The sequence below is a fragment of the Eulemur rufifrons genome, chromosome 20 (assembly GCF_041146395.1).
Source record: "Eulemur rufifrons isolate Redbay chromosome 20, OSU_ERuf_1, whole genome shotgun sequence".
Classification (NCBI taxonomy): domain Eukaryota; kingdom Metazoa; phylum Chordata; class Mammalia; order Primates; family Lemuridae; genus Eulemur; species Eulemur rufifrons.
This window is the reverse complement of record NC_091002.1, coordinates 26,790,000-26,806,137: the sequence shown is the minus strand read 5'-3', so window position 1 is coordinate 26,806,137 and position 16,138 is coordinate 26,790,000. Positions and strand designations below refer to the sequence as shown.

The 16,138-nt window shown below is 53.2% G+C and overlaps 1 protein-coding gene across 1 annotated transcript; it reads left to right on the top strand.

Annotated features, from left to right (window-relative positions):
* Positions 1-3,102: 3,102 nt before the first annotated feature.
* SDCBP2 (syndecan binding protein 2) lies at positions 3,103-12,815 on the top strand. Its single transcript, XM_069496605.1, has 8 exons — positions 3,103-3,156; positions 3,847-3,916; positions 5,585-5,685; positions 9,273-9,431; positions 10,048-10,223; positions 10,302-10,473; positions 12,390-12,481; positions 12,761-12,815. The coding sequence occupies exons 1-8, from the start codon at positions 3,103-3,105 to the stop codon at positions 12,813-12,815; spliced, it is 879 nt and encodes a 292-aa protein (XP_069352706.1).
* Positions 12,816-16,138: the final 3,323 nt, after the last annotated feature.

The following is a 16,138-nucleotide window of genomic DNA, read 5'->3' as shown; positions in this document are numbered from 1 at the left end:
ATATGCAAATACCATGCCATTTTCTATAAGGGGCTTGAGCATCCTTGGATGTTGTTATCTGTGGTTTGGGGGCGGGGAGGTTGTCCTGGAACCAATCCCGAGGAATGACTGTACCTGTATGCTGACTGCCCCAAAGGCCCAGCACCAAGTTGGAACCCAGAGACAGTGGCAGTGGTGAAATAATCTCAGACAGAAAAAGGGTGGTGTGGTCCCAGCCGGGGAGTGATTTCCAGGAAATGGATCTCTGCTTCTATGCTCTCCCAGAGAACAGCTGCCAAAAATATAACTGCTCTATTGCTTCAGTGTCAGAAAAATCAGGGCAGTGGTGGCCTCTTATTTTCACATCTGCCATTCATTCATGGTCCTGGTGGAAAGGCATGCTTTTGGCAAATGGTAACTGCTAAGGACTGTCCCTAAATAAAAAAGTCTCCCAGAGTGTGTGTGCAGTGGGGAAGGCCACAGGTGGGGGGCGGGGGGACTCTCTTCCCCCAGGTGTCTAAAGGAGGCCAGGGCCAGAATCCTCCCCCTAGGAAATTCCTCTCTTGGGAATTTCTGCCCCAAAGACCAGGCTGGGGTAAGGGTCTGGAACCAAGCAGGCAATATGAATCAGCGAAGGGCCAGATGGGCACTTTAGGAAACAGGAAAACACCTGCAGCCCCATCTAAGAGGTAGGCTGCCACTCAGCCTGGCTGGGGGTTGCCATGCACAATTCCTGCTCTTGCCTTGCCAAATATTTTTATTTTTTTCAGCACAAGTTAGCAATAAAGAATTTTGCGTTTCTAGATTTTTAAATGTTGGCACTAACTCAAACTTTAAAAAATTGAAACAAGACTGTGAGAGGCAACGAAACACATTTGGGTTCTCTGGTTTTTGTTTCCATCCCAGGAAGGATACCAGGAGAAAAGTGGAGGCCCAAGCAGGATGCATTGCCTCTGACAATATTACTGTGTTAGTCTCCATGCTAGGGGTTAGAGGTTTCACAGCCAATGAGAAGGCCCAATTCCTGCCCTCTTGGAACTCCCAGTCTAAGGTAGACAGACAAGTAAAGAGGCAGCTATAGGAATGGAGGATAATCAACAGGAGGAAGGACAGAGCAAGGCTAGGTGGAGCACAAATCAAGAAAGGCTTCCTGCAGGAAGAATCCTCCGGTCTGAGGCTTGAAAATTATTAGGAGTTAGCCAGGCAAGGAGTGAGGGGTATTCCGGATAGAGGGAATAACACATGCAAAGGAGACATGAGAAAATTAGATCCATTCAATGATCTGAAAGTAGCTCACTGTGGCTGGAGCTGAAAGTGGCAGCTGGGTGAAAGACATAGGGCAAGAAGTAAAGCTGGAGAGTTAGGCAGGCATCACAAACAAAGGTATATTGGGACTCAGTGGTCTAGGTGTAAGAGACAATAGAGAGTGGTGGGGACTGGGGCACCCTGAGTCAGCTGCTATTTGACTGTATCTTCTCTGCTATAGTCCAGGGTTGCCAAAGCTTCCTATTTTTCAGGTGTAGTGGGAAATTAGATTATTAAATGCAGTGCCTTAAGTTTTGCATTTAGACCGCTAATCTGAATGTTTATGTTATAATGCATTGTCAAATAAAATTTATTTACATCTAGCCCATGGGCTACCGATTCCAATCTCTGGAGGATCATGAAGGCCCTGAAAGCCACTTTCGGGCATGTTGATTCTGCGGGCAGTGCGGAGGCGGTGACCTCTTTGGAGGATGTTGTGGCTCCTGGGGAGGGGCAGGGAGGTCCCCGAGGATGATGCAGGGGTCAAGGCAGCAGGTATGCAGCGAGGGGAGGGAGTGGGGTTGGATGAGGAGGTCCTCAGCGCCTGTGGGTCACTCAGGGAGGTGCTGGCAGGTCTGGCCCTGGGGGTGCTGGAGTCACCTCATGCCTGGCACAGCCTGCTTAGATCACTGTGCCACCACCGGGCATTCCTTTTCATGTGCCCTGCCGCATGTGGGGTGAATAGGACACACCTTGACCCCATAGAACTGCAATCCAGCCAGGAAGATAGACCGGACAATTGACGAGTTGAGGCAGGAGGCTGGCCCAGCACTGTCCCAGGGGACAGGGCCCTGCATGGGAGGGCAGTGACCTCATTGCCAGGGGGCCAGGGGAGTCCTGTCCCACAGGAACTGAGAGTGACAAGAAAGTGTGGAGTGGACTGCCCCAGCGAAGGCCTCGAGGTGTGACAGAGCCAGCAGTTAGTGGGCAAGGGAAAGAATCCAGAAAGACAAACTGCCCCTCCCCCATACTTCATCCAGGAAGGAAATAAACCATGTCCAAGAGGCAGTAATTATTTTGAATTTCTCTGGGCACCTTGCTCAGAGTCCCTGCTGATTCTTTGCTGGGACAGTGAGGCCCTGGCAACTGTCCATGGTGCCCCTCCTCCCCACTCCCTCCAGCCTCTGGAGCAGTGCTCTGTTGGGTGTTTAAATTCTGCTATAGTTTGTGTGTGTGTGTTTATGAATTTCCTTTGGTGTGACTTCATTGTGGCCAAGATCCCAAGGCGACAGTGAGTTCGGCAGTGGGTGGTCGAGAGCACAACCCAGACACCCAGAGGGGAGCAGGGGTGTGGCAGGGCGATTCTGGAGTGCTCTGCGGCCTTTCTGTTTTCATATTAAGTCCCAACCCACTTGCTGCTGTGGGACGATGCTGTGCAAACCCTGAACTTCGGCCTGGTGTGCAGCAGGCACTCAGCACACACCGGGATCAAAGTTAGGTCTTGAGTGACCAGACCTCATTAGCTTGCCTGACCTTTGACACAGGGCAGGGAAGAACGTGCTTCATGAGCCTGTTTTTCCTGGCCAGCATGTCCTGGGTGGTCCCCTGGGCCTGAGTTCTAAAGCCCAGAGTCAGTTGATGGGATGGAATTTTGCACATGGAGACCATGGGCTTGGGAACTGGACAGACTGGTTCAATTCCATGTCCCCATCTCTAAAATGGGGACACTAATAGCTCCTGACATCTTTCTCCTATCGGAGAGTGCTGCTCTGCACACATAGGCAGGAGGCGATGTCCAAGCCTCCTCTCAAGAAGGCGAGAGGGCATCCTCATCCTTCCTTGCCCTCTGCACTCTGCAGGGTGCTCTGAGGAGCAGCCATGTCCACCCTGTACCCATCGCTGGAAGACCTAAAGGTGGACCGAGCCATTCAGGTAAGCTGCCAGGCCCTGTTGGCCTGGGCTCCCTGATGGGGGACTTGGGGATTACCCCGGGGGTAATTCAGAGAGGCTTGCCCTGGAAGGTGCTGGATGTTGGGGGCCCTTGGGCATTCCAGGTAGGCCCCCAGGTATGCAGGTCCCACTGCAGGGCCTCCTAGGCGGAGAGGGTGTCCAGAGGCCAAGGCCAATGGCTTTACAGCAGGAATGGAAAAGATCTGCTCTGTTCCACTCTGTCCCAGGGCTTCCTCCTTCTGCGACAGGTAGGCCCCATGCTCTAGGGCAGGCTTTCAGAAGAAACCCAGTGGACATGGAGTTTGGCCTGCTCAGTCCCCAAAAGCCCCTTCCTTCCTCCATCCCACCACCCTGTGGTCCCAGTAGGTTTTGAGAATTTAGGACTTTTCAGCTGAGAACTTGGTTGGGAGATGGGCCTTGATATTCTGCCTGTCACAGGCAGTAAACAGGTCATGACATTTGGTGGAGCGTGGGCCCCCGGTGAGCCTCCTCCTGGAAAGAACCACATCAGCAGAAGCCACATTCACCCATGACCTTGACCCTTGAGGGTACATGAATACCCCTGGGCTCACCCCATACCCAGTGTCCACAGCCCTGGCCTCAGGGAGCCCCAGGCTCCAGGGGTTGCTGGGGCCTGGCCACAGCTGACCTGCACTCCCTGCCCCTCCCCAGGCCCAGGCCCAAGCCGCACCCAGGATGCCCGCCCTGCCAGCCCAGAGGGCAGCCGTCACCCCGCCGGCAGGTGAGTGAGCTGGGGTGGGCGCCCCTGGCTGAGAGTGGCTGCTGCCCAGCCCCTTCAGGGCAGAGGTCTTCAGGGCAGCATGGTGGCACCAAAGCTATGAGTGGCTCTAGGGCCATGGATTCAACATGGTGGGAGGAGAGGACCCAGGCTTCCAGCTGCCACCCACCTCTTACCACCTGGGTGACCTGGGCCAAGTCACCTCCCCTCCCAGGGCCTTTGCCTATGCTGCTCCCCTGTCTCCTTAACTGCCTGGTGAACTCCTATTCATCCTTCCAAACCCAGCACAGACAGGTGGGGAAGCCATGGCTGCTCTGACGCCCTCAGCAAGGCTGTCTCAAGAGTGTGATCTCATCTGTGGGGCCTCTTTCTACAGAAACAATTTGAGTCACCCCAAATCAGCACGTCAGCACCATTCTGGTGACCCACTCTCATGTGATCCCAGGATTGAAACACCACACCGGTCAGAGGGAGAGAGCCAGACCCTCCCTGCTGCCACTGGGGCTGGCCCAGGGTGAGGGGTGTATGGGGGAAAAAGGAGGTAGCAGATAGAGCATCAGAGAGAGAAGGGGCCGGAACCCGCTTGTCTTAGTCTGCTCAGGCTGCCATAACAAAATGCCATAGGCTGTGGCTTAAACAATAGAAATTTATATTCTCACAGTTCTGGAGGCTGAAAGTCCAAGATTTAGGTTCTGGCCAATTCGGCCACCTTCTGGATCAGTCCTCACATGGCCTTTCCTCAGTGCATCTGTGTGATGGAGAGCAAGTACACACAAACTTGCTGTTGTCCCTTACAAAGGTGCTAATCCTATAGGGTTAGGGCCCCACACTTATGACCTCATTTAACCTAAATTATTTCCTTAGAGGCTCTGTCTCCAAATATAGCCACACCGGGGGTTGGGGCTTCAACATAAGCACTTTGTGGGGACACAAACATTCGGATCGCATTGCTGGTCCTGGCAGGTCCCATGCACCAGAAGGAAAGTAGGGGTTTCTGGGAAGGTGCTCCCAGGTGCAGGGCTGGGGCAGGGTCTGCTTGCCATCTTTTCTGGCCATTTCCGTGTGCTGGCCTCTCACCTGCCACCGTGGGTGGGCTTTATGCACATCTCACCCTCACTGTACCCCTTTTGAGGGGGACAGTGGGAACACTGGCTTGGTGAAGGCAGCAACTCCCTGCCCATCACGCTAGCACATGAGGCCGTGTAGGGCGACCAGGATGTTTGCAGCCCCTGGAGTTCCTCATGGCAGTCTTGATTCTGGTCCCGTGGCAGCAAACTTGAACTCAGGCCCAGCTCCTCCCCTCCTCACCGTGCAGGAGCTGCCCGTGGTCAGAGGCCTGCCTGCCTCCTGTCCCTGCCTCCTGGACCGGGCGCAGGCTCTGCTCTTTGTGCTGAACATCTATTTGGTGCCACATAAAGTCAGAGGAGTTGCATGCCAAAGTGGTGCACGAGGGACTCGGTGTCCCATGCCGCTGCTGGACAAAGGCAAACCCCCTGTACCTTGGGCCTTCGGAGGCGTGTTCCTGGGGCTATGCGGTGTTCTTGGAAATGAGCGGCACGCCCAGGCCCTCTTTCTTAATAAAAATGAGCAGCCACCCAGGAGCCACGCAGGTATGGTGGGACACATGCCCTTGAGTGACACCTTTCTTTTTCCTTCCTTCCTTCCCATCAGTTTTGTACCCAAACCTGGCGGAACTGGACAGTTATATGGGTCTTTCCCTCTCCAGCCAAGAAGTCCAGCAGAGCCTGCCTCAGATTCCAGCAGGTGACAGTGTAGGTATTCGTCTCCTGCCCACTGCGGGTGCGGAATGTCCCAGCCCTCCTCCCTTCTCTGTCTTGCCGTTTGAACAGACTCCCTGTCTCTGTATGTCTGAATCTCCTCTTTCCCCAGCATTCCTGTGGCTCTGTTTCTTGATGGCGCTTTTCATTTGGAGCCTTCCTGAAAAGCGCTGTGGGGTTTCATGGTTTCCCACCTTCCCACAGGCCTCGGGGCTGGAGGGCCAGGGCCTGCCCTTTGACCTCTGGCCTGAGCCTGCTGGATGAGGAGGGAGGACATTAAAGCCAGCCTGAGCCTGGGGCATCTCGTGCAGGGCTGCCTCGGACAAGCAGAGCCGAGAGGGCCGGAGCTTGTCACCCAGCTCTGGTCCCCAGATTGAACAATAAGGCTTGATTCCTGCTTTCCGTGGCTTTGGGGAGCGAAATAAACTGTAACAGAAATACTTACTGCAAATCTTACTAAGGCCGGAGGATTTCATGCAGTTGATGGAGGTGACAATGGAGAACTGCCACAGCCACATAAAAGCCACTGCCAAATGAGGATCTGACAGGACCAAGAGAGCAAGGATGAGGTCATGTGGGGCCCTGAGAAGAACTGGTGACACCCTGGGTGTTTCTCCACGGTGACCCCTTCGATGGTCATGCTGTGAGAGACAAACACAAAGCAAAGGTCACGCTATAGCCAGCTCGACTTTAACCATTTTTTGTTCCAATAATTAGAACACAAATGCATTCAACCTAAATTTTGATTAAAAAAAAAATACAAGATGGGAAATGCATTTTTATAATTTAAAAATTTTTTCATGGCTTTTTAACTTTTTGTTTTTAAATAATAATAGCAGGAAGTGGCAAAGAGAGTGCAGAGAAGTCCCTTGTAACCTTCAGCCAGTTTCCTGAATGATTACATTTTACATAACCATAATACAGTATCAAGGCCAGGAGTTTTACACTGTACAACGTGTGTCTGTAGTTCTATGTCATTTTATCAAGTGTGTAGATTCATGTCACCACAAAGATTTCCCTCCACTGCCCCTTTGTAGTCGTGCCCACCCCTGGCAGCCATGGCTATAATTTTGTCATTGCAGACTGTCATATAAGTGAAGTCATATGGTGTGTGACCTTTTGAGGTTGGCTTTCTCAGTCAGCATAATCCAGGTTGTCCTCTGTATCAAGTTTGTTTCTTTTCATTGCTGAGTAGTATTCCATACTGTGGATGTACCAGGGTTTGTTTAACCTGTTGAGGGACATTTCCGTTGTTTACAGTTTTTGGCTATTATAAACAAGCTGTTTGTGTATAGGTTTTTGTATGGACATAAGTTTTCATTTCTCTGGGATAAATGCCTGAGGTGCAATTACTAGATCATATAAGTCTATGCCAAACTATTTTCTAGAGTGGCTGTAATATGTTACTTTCCTTCCAGCAATGCATGAGTGCTCCCATTTCTTCACATCCTCACCAGCATTTGGTGTTATCACTATTTTTAATTTTAGCCATTATTATAGGTGTATAGTGAGGGCTCATCGTGGTTTAACTTGCATTTCCCTAATGGCTAGTGATGTGGAACATCCTTTCATGAGCTTATTTACCATCCATGTATTCATTCTTTTTAGTAAATATTTCTTCACGTCTTTTTTTCCATTTTCTAATTGGATTGTTTTTGTTGGTTTTATTTATTTATTTATTTTTGAGGCAGAGTCCCGCTCTGTTACCCTGGCTAGAGTGCCGTGGCATCAGCCTAGCTCACAGCAACCTCAAACTCCTGGGCTTAATCAATCCTTCTGCCTCAGCCTCCCAAGTAGCTGGGACTACAGGCATGCACCACCATGCCCGGCTAATTTTTTCTATATATTTTTAGTTGTTCAGCTAATTTCTTAGTAGAGTAGAGACAGGGTCTGCTCTTGCTCAGGCTGGTCTCGAACTCCTGAGCTCAAATGATCCACCCGTCTTGGTCTCCCAGAGTGCTAGGATTACTGGTGTGAGCCACTGTACCCGGCCGGTTTTTTGTTTTTTTAAAGGCAAGTTTTGGGAGTTCTTTATATATTCTGAAGTCCTTTGTTGGATGTTTGCAAATATTTTCTCCCAGTCTATAACTTATCTTTTCATCCTTTAAACAGGGTCTTTTGCAGACCAAAAGGTTCTTATTTTGGTGAGGTCCAATGTATTGATATATTTTCTTTTGTGGGTCATACTTTGGAAAGAAATTGTTAGTAAGCCCTAGGTCCTGAAGATTTTCTGCTGTCTGTTCTTCTAAAATTGCTATTGTTGCATGTCTCACATTAAAATTTATGATTGAATTTGAGTTAATTTTTGTGTAAGTTTTGAAGTTCAGGTCAAGGTTCATATTTTTGCCCATGGCTATTCAATTGCTCCAGCACCATTTGTTGAAAAGACTCTTGCACCTCTGTGAAAAAGCAGTTGGTCCTACTTGTTTGAGGCTGTTTCTGGATTTCTGGATTTTGTTCCACTGATCTTTGTGTCTCTCCCTCTGCCAATACCACACTGGCCTGATTACTGTAGCTGTATGTGTCTTGAAATTTGGTAGAGTGAGTCCTTTCACTTCATGCTTCTTGTCAGAATTGTTTTAGCTATTCTAATTGCTTTGTCTTTTCATATAAAGTTATAATTAACCTTACCTGACTCTACAAAGCATCTTTTCGAGATTTTGATAGAAATTGTGTTTTAGCTATATATCAATTTGGGGACAATTTACTAGTTCTTTCAATCCATGAATACAGAAGATCTTCCATTTATTTACCTCTTCTTTGATATCTTTTGTCAGTATTTTGTCATTTTCAGCATACAGTTTCTGTACATGTTTTGTTAGAGTTACATCTAAGTATTTTCTTTTTTTGAGTAATTTTAAATGGTATTGTATTTTAAATTTCAGTTTCCGCGTGTTCACTGTTAATATATAGAAATACAATTGATTTTGTATGTTGATCTTGTATCCTATGGCCTTACTGAACTCATTTATTAGATCTAGGAGTTTATTTGTAGATTCCTTGGGATTTTCTAGTAGATCATCATGTTGTCTGTAAATAGGGACGTTTTATTTCGCCTTTTCTGATTTGTATGCCTTTTTACCCTTTTCTTGCCTTATTGCGCTGGCTAGATCTTCCAGTACTATGTTAATAGTAGTGGTGAGAGTGGACATCCTTGCCTGTTCTTCATCTTAGGGAGAAGCATCCATTAATTTTTATACTTTTGTCTTAAATTTTTTTCAAGACAAAAATCAAATCGAGCCCTTTTATCCCCCACCATTCACTACTTACTGTGTTTTTTTTCTATTTTACGTGGATTTTAAAAGGGTCTTTTCCTGATATCAATATGGGGGTTCCCTTCCTGAATCCCAAACCCCCTCCCCATTTCCCTGGCTTTTTAGGAGCATGGACTTTGACGCCCCCTAGTGGCTTCATGGAGCTACGTGCCCTCTCGGCCCCTGCGTAGATGTGTGTGGTCTGGGGACCGGGTTGGCCGAGGGACCCGGGCGTCCTCCTTTCCCCATCCATTCCCGCCCCCCAGCGACCCCTGAGGCACAAGGTCCCAGGAGCCGGGCTGACCTCTGCTCCCCTGGCGTTTGCAGACGGCGGTCTCGGGCCCCTCTCCCGGCCAGGTGGTGGCACCGGTGTCCGGGAACAGCCTGGGCGTGCGGCGCGCGGAGATCAAGCCCGGGGTGCGCGAGATCCACCTGTGCAAGGACGAGCGTGGCAAGACTGGGCTGCGACTGCGGGCCATCGACAAGGTGGGCGGGGCCGGCGGGAAGAGGAGCCCCCGCCCCCTGCACTTGCTGCCCCGCCCGGCCGCAGTCACTCACCAGCCCGAGAGGGGGCGCTGCTGGGCGGGGTGGGAGCTCTTCCCCTGCACGGAGTCAGACCTCCCCATTCCCCGAGTAAGGAAGGTGCAGAGCAGGCACCCGCGCCCCAAGGCAGGCTTTTCCTCTCAATCTCTCCTGCCCCAAGCCCCAGGGCTGGTGCTGGGTTGCAGCACGGACCCTCTGCCGGCCGGCCTGCCTTCGTGGGCTCCTGTCTCTCGGAGCTGCCCTTCCCCTCCTGCCCCCAATCTACCCCTCACCTGACCTGGATCTGTTTCCCAGGAAGAGCCCAGAAGCCAGACGCTTTTGCGAGCGGTGGTACAGTAGAGTGGTTGTAGTGCAGCCTCTGGCCAGGGCTGAAACCTTGACTCACCTCCTTGCTAGCTGTGTGTCCTAGAAAAGGGGGGGACCGTGGCACCCGCCGTGCAGAGCTGTAGTCCTAGCACCCTGTAGGCTCCCAGAGTATCAGGGGGAAACAGGAGCTCGGAGGAGGGACCTGGGCTCAGGGTGGGCAAGGATGCTGACTCTGGGCCCGGCCTCCCCCCAGGGGCTCTTTGTGCAGCTGGTCCAGGCCAACACCCCTGCATCCCTCGTGGGGCTGCGCTTTGGGGACCAGATCCTACAGATTGATGGGCGTGACTGTGCCGGGTGGAGCACGGGCAAAGCCCATCGGGCCATCAAAAGGGCATCGCCTGAGAAGATTGTCATGATTGTTCGGGACAGGTATGTACCAGACCCAAGGAGGCCCTCTGTCCCACCCCAGCCATGTCCCCAGGCAAGCTCACTGTCCCTCTCTGCCAGGCCATTCCAGCGGACTGTCACCATGCACAAGGACAGCTTGGGCCATGTTGGCTTTATCATCAAGAAGGGGAAGGTTGTCTCTGTGGTCAAAGGCAGTTCTGCGGCCCGCAACGGGCTCCTCACTAACCACTACGTGTGCGAGGTGAACGGGCAGAACATCATCGGGCTGAAGGTAGGTGGGGTGCACCAGGGCCTGGGGGCACTGCTGGGTGGTGGTGGGCAGGCTCAGGTCTGTGGGCAGCTGCGGCCCCTGCCCAAGAGTCAGCTTCCTCATCCTAAAGTTGCCATGAGGGTTCAGTAAGACAGTACACCTAGAGTTCTGAGCACCTTGCCGGGCACATAGTAAGTGCTCAATAAATGTTTGCTATTGCTCCTCACACACGGAGGCCAGACAGAATGAGGGGTGTGACGATGTGTTGAGGACATGAGCACCCATGGCTTCTGGCCATACGGACTCCTCCTTATTCCGTGTGGCACTTCTGTTTGCATATTGGATCAAGTTCAACAATAGGAATATTTTAGAAAATTGTCATTCAGAAATCCGGTTCTGACCTTCATTCATTTTTCAAGGCCGTATGTGTGGTGTGTTTCATCTTTAACAAACAAGAAGAAGCAAGTAGTCTAGGATCGGTGGACATGGAATGAGGGGTTGGTATCTTCAGAGAATTGGTCCCAGAACAAGTGAAAGTGGCTGTATCCTGACTTGATGCCACTTGGGCCAAGAGTGGTTCTCGATCCCAGCTGTGATGTAGAGCGAGAGGCCCTTCCTCCTGCAGCCGGAGCTTCGGAGCTCATGTGGCAGGGCCCCCCAGCAGGCATGGTCTGTGGATGGCACATGGTCAGCTGTCTGCTCCCACAGGGCCATCACCATGCCATTCCTGCCACATGTCTGCTTCCTTGTGCCTAATAACCCCCCTCCTTCCCGGGAGGCTTGTTCTGGTGGCTCGTGACCATTGTGATCAGGAAGTTCTTCTGATATCTGTCTGAGGTCCCTCCTGCTGCGTCCTCTCCCCTTCCTCTGGGATCAGACATGACAATCCAAAGGAACCCATTGTACTTAAAAGTGGAGGACAGTAATACCAATTCTGAGTGGCTGGAGCTTTCCGAGATGAATGAGCTCACTCCTTCCAAAGCATTACAGTGCTTTGATCTTAACTATTCCGAAGAACAGTCAATCCAAGATGTGATTCTCTCATCTTCACTGATGGCCCAAGGCATCACTGTGAACTTGTCAGTGACTCTGCAGAACCATGGGGTTGTGAAGCTCTTAGGGACTGGGTTTGTCCTTTTGCTGCACGGCTCCAGACAGCTATGCTTCCTGAGCTCATTTATCTTTTCAGCGTTTATTTATTTCCACCAGTGGCCATCACTAGTCCTATCTAGCACATCTTCTACCATTTATTCTGGGTCAACTAAGGAAACACACAATCAGGTTATATGTATGTGTAAAGTAAAAGTCACTAGGGTCTGAGTAAGGGCCAGAGGCTCTTCTATGGCCATAGCTTGAGTGTTTGGACCATCTAGAAACTTAGTTTCGTGTTCTCTCCATGATCTAAGTGGTGCCTGCAGGGCTTTCTCTTTTTACCTGTCAACCAGATGTAAGAGGAAGAGGACCCCTGTGGCCCTGGCTCAGGCTGGCAGCCAACAGGAGCCAGAGGGAGGGAGGGTGTGCCTCTCTCCCACTGGATGGTTATTCTCTGTGCTTTGGGGTCAGAACCCAGGTGTCACTGGGGCCAGGGAGATGGGATAAAAAACATGGGCTTGGTGAGTCTCTGGGAGCCCTTGCTTCCCAGGGGAATCACATCTACATGTCGGGCCCACACAGCTGGCCTTCAAGGTGAGGGTGGGGAGTGGCACTCATTTGACCAACGAGATCCTCAAGTGGCAGGTGCACGTTCTTGCTCAGGCACAATGCAGCTGGATGTTGCCTGGGGCCGCCCCTGACAGGCAGTCCCGCCCCTGTGGTCCGGTGTCAGTGGTGGCCTCCAGCAGTGGCCACACCGGGCCCTCCGCAGAGGGGCCTGCCGAGTTGCCCCTGGCCCCTGGTCCCCAGTCCCCAGGGTGACCACTCACTTGCCTCGCCTCCAGGATAAAGAGATCACGGAGATTCTGGCCACAGCCGGGAATGTCATCACCCTCACCATTATCCCCACTGTGATCTACGAGCACATGGTCAAAAGGTAAGGCTGCAGCCCCCTCTGCCTTCCCTCTCACGGCTCTACCTCCTGGGGCGCACCCTGGCGAGGCCACTCCGCCGCCCCCCACAGGGCACAGGCCCAGCCTTCCTCGTCCTCCCCTCCCCTCCCTCCCTCCAAGGGAGTTGGTGGTTTCAGGTGACTTGAAAGTTTTAGAACTGGGAGTGAAGTCCCACATGGGATGCACAGGCTTGGGGCGGGGGAAGGGGCCTGCACAGGGAAGGAGCTGGAAGTTTTGGCCACTGTTCTTGTTGCTGTATCCAGGTTGTCCCCGACCCTGCTCCACCACACCATGGACCACTCCATCCCAGATGTCTGAAGCCCCCGCAGGGCAGCACGGGCCCTCCCGGCCTCCCGCAGGAAAGGGCAGCCGGCCTGCTGCCTGGGGTCGGGCTGTCTCCAGGGGGCGTGTTCCAGGTGGGTGGACATCGGATGGCGAGGTCTGTCATTTATGCACACGGGTCTCCTGGGAGCCCGGGTCCCCTAGCTGGGCTGAGGCTCGGGCAGGGCCCACAGGCAGCCGATTCTTTGTGCTGGTTTAAATGCTGGGCACGTAGGCAGGCCGGCTACACACTTCTGAAAGTTGCAACTGGGTCCCTTTCAAGAATTTGCCTGTAGCAGGAAAACATTACACATTTTCAGAGAACAGAATTACATTTTCTTTGTCTTCACTTGCTCTTTGTCACAGACTGTACAAAGTTATAACCCTTTACTGTCTTTTGAATAAAGATTTGATTTTAAACAAAACCCCTTCCACAAAGGAATTGAAAACTCTGGAATCCTTGGTCCCATGACATGGCAGGGCTGGTTTTCTTTTAAACAGTGGTGAGACCAAGGCCTTTTCTACAGATCACCTCTGAGAGCCATGATGTAGCTCCGCCTCCGTCCCATGCCACCTGACAGTCTGGCGCAGGGGTGACGGCATGGGACCACGGGCAGTGGCACCGGTGGAGGGCCCTGGCTGTAGGCCCCCCTGCCGCATGACTGCGGCTGCTTCTGCTTCTGCAGAGTGGCCGTGAGAACCCTGGCTGCTGGGGAGGATGAAATGCGATGTACTTACAGGGCCCGGTGGGGTCTGACACCCAGGGGGTGGGGGTGGTTCCAGACGCTGTGCCTGACCCCAGGAGAGCAGTGGAGCCCCAGCAGAGCCGAGTCAGCCCCCAGCTCCCCGCCTCCCTCTGCACTGGAGAAGATCGCTGCCCCCCTGGCTTCTCCCCGCGAGTGTCATGACCCCTGTGCTGGGGGAGGACAGTGTGAGCCCCTCATCACCCCCCTTAGAAAAACCACACAGCGTAAAGAAAACAGGCGAGGGTCTGTGTGTGTTTTCATGCTTTAATTCAGAGCTGACTGCCGCAGGTACAACTCTGTCTGAACAAAAGGACAAAGGAGACAAGAGTCAAGACCCCTCCCGGCCTCCCCGTTTCCCGCACCCCCTGAATTCCCTGTCAAGGGGATGGCCTAGTATCTGAGTGCACTGTGACCTGTTTCATTGTCCCCCAGGTCAGAGACGGGTTGTGAGTGGACTGGGCAGCGGCCCCAGACCTTGTGGTTTGCCCCACCCCTCCCCAAAGTGCTGTCAGACACCCCTGTGCTAGTGGCAATTGGGAAGGGTGTTTCAGTGAGAAGCTAAGTTATCCCCTTGGGAGATATTTGTAATAAACTCCGCTCAAGGCCAGCTCTCTGTGCAGAAGTCTGGGCCCAGACTCTCAATTCCTGCCGGAGCCTGGACCAGAGGGGCGGCAGGGCCGCTCTGACCCGAGCCCTGGAGCTAAGGAGAAGCCACTTCTGGCCACTTGGCTCCATCCCAGAAACCAGCAGTTTCGGAAGGTGGTTCCTGGGGACACTGTTCTGTAGGACCTAATCAGCTCTGGCCAGAGGCCTCGGGAGAGGGGAGGCCCCAAAGATTTCTGCTCAGAAGCCAAGGGCAGGAGGAAAAGGTCACAGCCCAACAGGAGGAGGTATTAAGCAGGAAGGAAGAGGGGGAGCTTTGGAGGATGCACACTCTCAACGGGAGGCCCCAGCCCCAGGCCCCAGCCTTGTCCCCCCAGCCCACTCTGACCTGCCTAGTCAGGGCTTGGAGCCTGAGCCAGCTGGCTGCCGTGTCTCCACTGCCTGGAGCTGCACAGGCAGCCTGCACCTTTGCATAGATGCGGATTCTGAGCACACACACGCACACACTCGAGAGCAGGACCAGGGCCACCGGCCAGCACGGTTCCAGGGCTGGGGGGTGAGCTGCTTCCTCCACTGTTAAGAAGAAAAGCCCATCGAAGGCCCCAAGAGAACCCCCAAAAGGACCCTCAATGCTGTGTGCTAGGGCCCCTGGTGACCCACACGGGCAGCTCTGGGGCCAGCAGGAATAGAGGGTGGCAGCCGGCCCCACTCACCTCCTCCACAGGCCTTGGGCCCAGCCACAGCCCAGCCCTTCCCAGGTGGCTTCTCCAGCAGCAGGGACAGACTGGACTACGGCCCCAGCCCTGCCCACGTCCACCAAAACACAAGACACAGTAGGAAGGCCACAGATGCAAGACACGGACAGGAGCAGAGGGGCTACGAAGCTTGATTAAATTCCAGTTGTGAAAAATATATAGATTTTATGTTGTCAAATATAGTCCATACATTTATTTTCTCAGCAAAGCTTTGACTATTTCTAAGGAGACACTAAGCAGCTCCATGAGTACACAGCACAGGAGGCTGGGTCCGTGGCCCGTCCCGGCGTGGCTTTGGATTGTTTTGTCCACTGCCCCCTCCGTGGCATGAGCCCAGTGTCCCGAGGGGGCAGCCCCAGCCAGGCCCTAGGCATTTGGGTTTGGTTAGGCTGGGGTCGGGGGTGCTTCACAAAGGATGGCTGGTCTGAGGCCCCGACCGAGGCGGGGGGAGCTTTGGAGGCACAAAGCGCGTGGCAGAGGGGCCTCTTGCCCCGACGGCTGGGCTGGGCGCCCACTCCCAGTGCATGCAGGTGCCCTGGCCTCACGTGAAGGGCACAGAGAGGAAGGGCAGAGCCCGGGAGTCAGGCAATGGCTGCGGGAGCATCGGGGGCGAGGGCAAGCATCCTTGGCAGAGAACCAGAGTGCCCCTTGGGCCAGAGGGCTGAGTAAGACACAGGGTCCCACCAACCCCCCCAAATAGGGGGCCTAATCTCTGAAGAGTAGGTGGGATGACCAGTGGGTGTAACCCCTGCAGAGGAAGCGAGTTTCCTTTGTAAAGTAATAATGGTAATAAAAATGTCAGCAGCTTTGCTGGGGGACTCAGGTGTGGTCCCAGGGAAGGAGTAGGGGACAGTGAACCTTCCCAGGCCGACTGGCTCTGGGCCGGGAACAGCGAGGCTGCAGGGTGCCTGCCCGCCCTGTCGTGCCCCTGCCTGGAAGCACGTCCCAGGGCACCCTGCTTTGGCCTGGGTGAACACCATGGCTTCAGTACCCTGTCTGGGGATGCTCCTGTCAGAATTCCCCACCCTCGCCGGGAGGCGGGTAAGTCTAAGATCTAGGAACCCTCAGCGCAGAAAGCAAGCAGCTACTTCACCAGTAACCCTGGGATGGAAGAGAACCAGGGTCCCAGTGAACATAGCGCAAAGCAGTTGAGCCCAAGGTCCCCGGAGAAACTCAGGGCACGCTCCAGGGGCAGCCACGGCCTCTGGCTTTTCAA

Excerpts from the sequence above, each read along its gene's own strand:
- SDCBP2 (XM_069496605.1), top strand. The coding sequence starts at position 3,103 with ATGTCCACCCTGTACCCATCGCTGGAAGACCTAAAGGTGGACCGAGCC. Across the intron at positions 3,917-5,584 it reads AGCCGTCACCCCGCCGGCAG|TTTTGTACCCAAACCTGGCG; the intron begins GTGAGTGAGCTG and ends CCTTCCCATCAG. Across the intron at positions 5,686-9,272 it reads AGATTCCAGCAGGTGACAGT|ACGGCGGTCTCGGGCCCCTC; the intron begins GTAGGTATTCGT and ends TGGCGTTTGCAG.